General features: G+C 32.0%; 1 protein-coding gene across 3 annotated transcripts; it reads left to right on the top strand.

Moving 5' to 3' along the window:
- The first annotated feature begins 228 nt into the window (after positions 1 to 228).
- On the top strand, positions 229 to 7,394 carry LOC107922556 (carboxyl-terminal-processing peptidase 3, chloroplastic). 3 transcript variants are annotated; one of them, XM_016852639.2, is made up of 12 exons: positions 229 to 790; positions 884 to 965; positions 2,535 to 2,665; positions 3,620 to 3,706; positions 4,041 to 4,119; positions 4,333 to 4,421; positions 4,995 to 5,030; positions 5,448 to 5,567; positions 5,693 to 5,779; positions 5,867 to 6,016; positions 6,516 to 6,623; positions 6,886 to 7,394. In XM_016852639.2, exons 1-12 carry the CDS (start codon positions 455 to 457, stop codon positions 7,129 to 7,131), a joined length of 1,551 nt encoding a protein of 516 aa, XP_016708128.2. In that variant the 5' UTR covers positions 229 to 454; the 3' UTR covers positions 7,132 to 7,394. The 3 variants fall into 3 exon arrangements, with proteins under 3 accessions (XP_016708128.2, XP_040943509.1, XP_040943510.1); XM_041087575.1 differs by having other exon boundaries at positions 315 to 790; positions 6,881 to 7,394; XM_041087576.1 differs by having other exon boundaries at positions 654 to 790; positions 871 to 965.
- Positions 7,395 to 8,656: the final 1,262 nt, after the last annotated feature.

Here is an 8,656-nt window from a genome sequence, read left to right as displayed (position 1 = left end):
TTATTATTTTAATACCCTATATTTTTATAATTTCTAAAAAATTAAATTAAATTAAATTATTATTATTTTTGAGGTCAATATATAATTTTATTATTATTAATTTAAAATTTTATAAGTTATAAAAAGTTTGAATTGAAAATTTACCGGGCCACCACTCTCTTAATGGCTCCGCCACTGTTGAAGAGGGTTTTGGATTCTTCCGTTGGCGGATACTCAAACACGCAACGCAACCCATTTGTTTGCCACAAAATTGGAGAAAACAACACTGAATAAGATTCATTTGGGCCCCGCCTACACTAAAATCCCGCCAGCAATCAAATATAATGGTTAACAAAAATCCCAAGGAATTCCCTCTTTTTAGAAACTTGAAGATAATTTTTCCGGGAAAAAGAACTTGAAGATTTTCTCACAATCCAAACATTATTATTCTTTCATTCTAGTCACTCACCGAATAATGGAGCCACTCTGCCCGAATTTTGATCTCCTAAAATCCTCTTCGGTTCCCCTCTTTTCACATCGCTTGTCGTCAATAAATCGCGGCATTAGCAAAAGGTCGAGTGCGTCATTTCCCTGTGTTTCTTCCTATAATCGAAACTGTAATCATCAGGCATCGGTTAAAACAGAGGCCCCTCCGCAACAACAACCCACTGGTCCTGACTTGATCAAGTCGTTAACAAAAGGGTTTGTTGGTTTCGCCGCTGCGGCCACGGCTCTGGCCTCCGTTTGTAGTGATTCGCCGGCTTTTGCTGAGTCCCTCACAGTTGCTTTCCCTGTTTCCCGCGCTCAAGAGGTGACTCGTTTTTCTAGTTTTTATTGTTCAACGTAATTTTAAAAATTGAATTGAGTTCTTAAATTACTGATTGATTGAAGGTTTTTGTGCTAGGTAAACACAGTACAGAGAACTCTTGTGGAAGCTTGGGGACTGATAAGAGAAACATTTGTTGACCCAACGTTTAATCATCAAGGTAATTGGGTTGTTTCCATTCACCATTTCTTTTCTGTTCTTTTCTTTTCTTTTCTTTTTTCTCCGAAATGAGGCAATTGCGGTTTATTGTTATTACGAGTAGTACAGTATTTTTTGGGTTGAAATCTGCTATTAGGCCAAGTACATGTATAAAATTTGAGATTTGATCTAAGTATTTAAAAGTTAAAAATTTAATACTCTTACTTTTTCAATTTAAAAATTTTAGTTTAATCATTTTTTTCGTGGGTAGATCTTGTCAAATTTGTCATTTTAACATGTTTATTTTTTTGTCAATCATATATCATATCATGTGAGAATAGTTTAATCAAAATTTTAAATTGATAACTTTAGACAGAAAATACTTACCATTTTCATGATTGTAGTGAGATTTTAAATTTTTTTTTATACATGATAGTATTTTATTTTAAATGATTCTATCATTAAAAATGGAAAAATAAAGTAAGCACTCAATTTTATTTACCACTCTTTCGTAATTAACCTTCCATCAAATAATTTTTTACAGTCAACGCTGACTTGGAAAGCTGATATGGTCTATGACGTGGCTGAAATTGAGAAAAAAAATTTATTTCCTGAAAAATAAAATGTTAATTTAGGAAAAAATTGAATGTTAAGTTTTTATTTGGATGCTTTATGAGCTTATTTACAATACTAATTAAAAGTTAATGGCTTCTTTTGATGCAGTGAAAATATATGACTTTACCCAAGTGGTAAAATTGAAAGGCTTTTAGGTTATTTAAGCCAAAAGAATATATATATTATATACATATATCATGGTTTTAGTTTTACATGTTAGAACCTAGGAAGCCTGGACAAGTGATACAAACACTGCAACCATGGGATTTCAGAAAAATTAGACATGGTTACAGCAAAATACGACAATAAAATAGAATTTTCACATTATAATATACAATAAAAATATCAATTTGATTTTTTTTCAATTAAATATTGGCATACAAATAATTTTAATTTAACTATTTGAACCTTAATATATTAAACTAAAGGACTATGATTAGGTACATGGGTTTTTTGAGTTATATTTAAAAAATTTTAAAATAAATAAATGAATATATGTCATCATCTTAATTTTATTTATGAAAAAAAAAACCATACGTTCAGATATGTTTATCGTGTCTTAACCATATTTTGATTATGTTTTACTGTACTTCTTATATTTTTGATGTGGTCTATGCTATAAAATAGTGCTATATTGCTAGTCAATTGTTCATAATAATCAATTAATGTTCCATAAATGCTTTGCTATCCAAGTTGTGTTAAACTTAAACCATAAAGGAAATGCTGTTGAAGTTTGAATCTAATATCATCATCTGCAATCGTGTCCAAGTATTCAGGTGCCATGAAAAGTTAAAAGTCATGGGATTGAGATTCTTAGGCTTTCAAATTCCTTGTGGATGATTAGATTTTCACAAACGATTTGGAAGGGAGTGGACATAGTATTATGTTTATTTGCCTGTTCTTCTATTACTTAGGAACTAAAGAACTATCCTATGTATGATGAATAAATAAATTCTTGAGAATTACTCTATTGCAGACTGGGATTTGAAGTTGCAGCAAACAATGGTGGAAATGTTTCCCTTGAAGTCGGCTGATGCCGCATATGGTAAAATCAGAGGAATGCTTTCAACTCTTGGAGATCCCTTCACTCGGATTATCAGTCCAAAGGTATCACAATCAGCTTCCTATGACTTGTGTGAATTGTGCTTAGCTTTATCTAGGATAAATTTATACGAAATTGATACTACAACATATTACATACGATGAATTATGATGTGGCTGCTACTCATTTGTTATGTCATTTCACCTTGCCAAGTTACTAGTTGCTCTTAAGGGCATTTGGATCGCGTTATCTATATTACTGGTAAGAATGTAAGATTCTATCATCATATTATCATATTTGATTCAACAATTTTTCATTGAGTCGGTAATGTGATGTTACCAACAATGTCAAATTTTCGTAATATAAAAGTAATCTCAACATCACACGTTTTAAAATAATAATAATCTTCTGTTTGGTAATGTGAGATTTGTGACAATTTTATCCACATTTAATGACCTTAATCCATTTTCACTAAACCATAACGAAATAGTAATAAATACTAATAAATCTACTTTTTAGTTCTTTGATATAATCTCTGAAGTGAGTTATTATTATTGTGTTATTATTTGAGGAAACTTAACATCCTGTCTATTATATTACATTTTCTCGATTACATTACCTTAATTATTTAATAATTATTATTATAAGTTGGGGAAGTTTAACATTTTTATATTATTATTGGTATTATCTATATCTTATTTTCCTATTTTCATAGTTAACTTTGACGCTAAGTATAATTTAATAACTTTTTTCATCCTTATTTATGATTAAGGATAAAACATGCTATTAGCTTATCTTATATTCTCTCAATCAAACAAAAGATCTTACATTCCAACCCATTGAACAAGAAAATTTAAGGGTGAAAGTAATGTGATAGGTAATCCAAATAGGGGGCGATCCTAATCCAAATTCCCCTTGGCGTTACTAAATCCATGTGATTATAGTTTTTTTCTTTTTTGATTGATGAATCTACATCAAAGGATTACTTACCATTCTATCTAACACAATTTCGCTTTCAGGAGTATCAAAGTTTTAGAATTGGAAGTGATGGGAATTTGCAAGGAGTTGGTCTATTCATAACTGTCGAACCAAAAACTGGTCATTTGGTGAGTGCAGAAATTTAATCTTACAATGCCAACCTGCTGTAGTAGCTCCGGAAAAATCTAGGTGACAAGGAATTTAAATTTGTTTAGTTCATAAACGATAATGGATTGGATATGAAGAGCTTTCCTTCATGATTATTGTAAACTTATTAGCACAATTTTCTTCCCAGAATGTTTTCAGTTTTTATTGACACAAATGAATGCTTTCTACCTTCTGTTGAAATTTGATAGTCAATCGTATGTCTGTTAAGATGTTTCTTTTTTTGGGCATTAATCATAAGTTTCTTCCCATAAGATGTTTCAATTTTGTCTGTCATAATTTATTCAAATCATGCAGATTGTTTTGTCATGCGTAGAGGGTAGCCCAGCTGCTCGTGCTGGTATACATGATGGAGATGAGTTGATTGAGATTAATGGTATGCATGTTATTAAGCCTTTGACCTTGCCCCTACCAGGGTTACATATTATAATTTTCTTGATATATCGTGACTGAATTTATGTGGGACTGTTTTTGCTTTATCAATTCAAATCTAGAATACATTTCTTTCTTGGAGATGTCCTTTTCCAAATATTGTTCTTCTGTTAAATTTAACTCTGCTTACTTTTGCATGCTATTCTCGAGGTTTCAGGGCAGAGACTTGATGGTGTTGATAGTGAAGCAGCAGCCCAGAGGCTTAGAGGCCAAGCCGGAACATCGGTTACAGTAAAGCTCCACAGAGTAATTATCCATTCTGATTCCCTGTAATGTAAACGAAGATTAAGTTTTCTTCAGTAACCTGCATACAATATGATCATTTTTATCTTGACAGGACATGTATTGATTTGAGATCAGGCTTTCTTTAAATTCATTAACCTAATATCAGAAACAGACATGTTCAATTTGTGCATCCATTTCAAAACATTGAGTGAATTAAAGAGAGTTGCAATGTTCTATCCCTTTGTCACGAACTAGTAGTTATAATCTCTATGCATTCATAGCAAATCTAATGTAACCCTGCTTCAGAAGCCTGATTCTTAAGAATCTCCTCAGCATGTGGAAGATGGAAATTAAATTTTACTTGGTTGAACTTTAGTGCATAACCTGTCTCACAAAAGCAAGCAATATAGCATTGTGAAAGTGCCATAAGTGTTTGCATCTTTTTTTTTAGTAAGATTATATGTTTCATTTAACTCTTGAGTTCTTTTCTTTTGGGTATTACTTTTGCTAGCCAAAGAATTAGGCCAGATGTAAAAACATTGTTGGTTCTCATAATGTTATTATGCTTAACAAAACTGATATTTTGGTCTGCAGGGAAATGGTTCAGGAAGTGGTTCTAGTATCAAAGAGGTAACAAACCGCTCAATATTCATTATGCTGGCAAAGCTATGGTGTTTATTAAGGCTTCTTGTGGTTGTTGCTTTTCTTTCTTTATATGTATCATTTTCAGAAAATTTCAAATTAGATAGTAAAAACCAAGTTCATATATGATTAAAAATGGCTACTTCTTTGAAAATATTGTTTGCTTTGGGGTTAAATGTGGTTTTTTTTTTGGCTTCTAGAAGAAAAGCAACAGTCACACGCAGCCTCTTGTTTTTTATTATTGTTTTACTGCTGTTGATTTTCTTCACAACGGATAGAAAGGAAAGTTGAAAATTATCTACAATAATCAAGCATTTATGCATACAGCACCAGATTATAGGTATAATGGAATTCTTTTATATAGTTTCTATCTGTTAATTTTGAAACATGGCTCTTTACTTGAAGGTCAAACTACCTCGTGAGTTAATTAGGCTTTCACCGATATCCAGTACCGTCATCCCTCATAGAACCCCAGATGGCCGTCTAACAAAGACTGGTTATGTGAAGCTGTCAACATTCTCACAGGTATTAACCAATTAACGGTGCTCTTTTTGTCAAGAAAAAAGGAGTGTGGAAGTAATGGTCTTGTAACCATGACTTGTGATCTTATATTTTACCACCAGATGGGTTAATAAGAACTTCTTTGACAGACTGCTGCTACAGAAATGAAGAATACAATCCATGAGATGGAGAACCTGGGTGTACAATCGTACATACTGGATTTGCGGAACAACCCGGTGATTTTCCACTACTATTTTTCTGGATTGAATATATTTTTTATAGAGTTTCTGTCCTTAAATTTCTTCTCTTAAATCATTGTGCAGGGAGGTCTAGTGAAAGTTGGACTTGATGTTGCTAAGATATGGCTAGATGGGAATGAGACTCTTGTGAACACAGTTGACCGTGATGGGCATATGTCACCCATCAACATGGCCAATGGCCATGCTCTAACGCATGATCCTCTTGTTGTTCTTGTGAGTGTCTTGACATTTAAAATTTTCCTGACAGGAATAATTCTTATTTTTCCTGTTCCTTTTGTGTTTGTGCACGTGTGCGTCTTTACGTAAGTTCTCAAACGGTTTATCTCTTGTAGTCCTATAATTCATGGCTTAGCTGGAGTGCTGGTGCAGCCATTCTTGCCACCATGCAAATTTATTGGAACATGCTTACATTCTCGTCTAATATCGAGTTTACATGGTTGATCAGACCCAAAATCCCTCTATTTATGTTCTACCAACTACTAACTACTGATGGAAAACGTAACCTAGATCAAGATAACATTTCTCATGCACAAATCATTTTACTAGTTCATATGTTAGTAGACAGGTCAGCCAAGATATGATAAAAATTTTAATATGTAGCTTCTCAGTTCATATCAGCCAATATTGAACTAGTTTATCTTTTTTCTTAGTTTAAGGATTTATTAGGGTAATGTTTTCTCAACATTGAAAGTATTTTTATTATTTGTAATAGGTGAACGAGGGAAGTGCTAGTGCAAGTGAGATTTTGGCAGGTGCACTACACGACAATGGTCGAGCTATCCTTGTTGGCCACAAGACTTTTGGCAAAGGGAAAATTCAGGTAAGTTTAATGTTCAGTTGTTATATGCTAATTCATCTTTCCATAGCAAATCTCATTGCTTCCCATCCAAAACATTGGGACTGAGCGCCATTGGTGCATGTTATGTAATTCACTTTGGCAACATAAATGCTATTTACTTGAATGCCTTTGTCAACAGCATCAGATGGATCACATCCAACTGTTTCCCAGCAACATTAAATGAAGCCTAAATCGTTCAAAGCTTTATTCGACATAATTGCTGAATGATTTTCTGTCAGTGCAGAGTATCACGGAGCTACATGATGGATCTGCTCTTTTCGTAACGGTTGCGAAGTATCTATCACCTGCTCTTCATGACATAGATCAGGTTGGCATAACACCTGATGTGCAGTGCACGACCGAGATGCTGAATTCACCGAAGGAAACACTGAAGGGAAAAAGCTCGGTTTCATCTCTAGAAGCTGATTCATGCATTATGGTAGCAGAGCATGAGTTGGACATTCAAGAATCCAAAGGTACAGCTTCTTGAAACACATGATTCTGCAGAACCAAACATTTAGATCCTAGAAACAAGATGTATATATATATAAATATATCAAAAGTTTGAATATAAACTCCATGCTCTACTCAACTATCAATTAATACAGTCAATGTAAGTTGTATATCAGGACTTTAGAGTGTTAGACTACACATTAAGAGCCTGTCTCAAATGCTGTGGAAAGTAACAAATAATTGCAGATGATTTGTATGAATAATTCATCATTTTATTTATTGGAAAAAATATCTTAGAAATACTATGCTTTTATTCATTGATTGTTGTGATCTTTGTGATTATTAGTGAAGTATAGAGTAATCCATAAGGTACATCAACCAATGCCTTGATGCCAACCTATAAAATATATGATTATCAAATTTATTTATTTTTTTGTTATCAATAAAATCCGTCATTTTAATAAAATTTTAGAATTAATTTTGAAAATTTTTTGATTATCAATTTTTTTATCTTTCCAATACAATTTTAGAATGAATTAAAATTCATGAAAAGAGTAACAGCCTACAAAAACAAAGTTTAGGCTCGTGAGTATGCTTGTGTGTAAAGAAGGTATTATCATTTTCACATATTTTATAAAAATAGTATTAAATAGTCGTGTGTTATCTTAATTTTTTTTCAAATTAATATTAATATTTAAAATTATTATTCAAATCCCGATTTTAAAAAATATTTTGATTTTGAATGAAATAAATTCTTCAAAATTAGTTATATTCCTTTTAATAACTCAAGAAAATAAGAAAGTTTTTAGTAAAAACATCTCTTTAGGTGCTTCCGATTTTGATATTGAGTAAATTGGTTCATTTCAAAAAAAAATGGAGTAATTTAATCTGTCAATTTAAAAAATGAGCAACTAAAGACAATTAATTTTGACACAATCTGCATGGTAGTTCACGTGTACCAATTTGCTTCGATTTTTTTGAGAGAGATCACATACCAAATTGATAATGATTAAATATTTTCGATTTTTTTAGAGAATTCAATTTGCTCAAGAACGATATATAGGAGAGGTCTTTTCACCAAAAGCTCTTTTAATAATATTTTCATTTTATATTAAATAGGATGTGTTTTGCAATTAGGGATAACAATAGAGCGAGACGGAGGTAGATGTTGCTAAATCCACTACTGCTCTACAGTTATACACTTTGCTCCACCACCCACCCCACTCCAGTATGGATGTATAATCTTGAAAATTACTACCACCTCCAAGGATATTTGATGCATCCATCCCTGTCCCACCTCATCATGTTCCACTTCAATTTAGTTTTTGTTACTTGTCTTACTATTTTCAATCTTTTTTAAAATTAAGTAAATATTTAAACATAAAATATATTGATTTTTCTACAATACTTTATTAAATTTTTACCATTTTAATAGTTATATATATACAAATATAAAATAATAGTTTCATATAGTGGAGTTGGGTAAGACAAGTAATTATCATAACTACTTCATACCTATTATCCAAAAGAAAAAACTCACCCCGCCTCACATCCACCTTTTT

This window comes from Gossypium hirsutum, chromosome D01, assembly GCF_007990345.1.
Source record: "Gossypium hirsutum isolate 1008001.06 chromosome D01, Gossypium_hirsutum_v2.1, whole genome shotgun sequence".
NCBI lineage: Eukaryota > Viridiplantae > Streptophyta > Magnoliopsida > Malvales > Malvaceae > Gossypium > Gossypium hirsutum.
The sequence above is the reverse complement of the archived record's forward strand: the minus strand, read 5'-3'. Positions and strand labels throughout refer to the sequence as shown.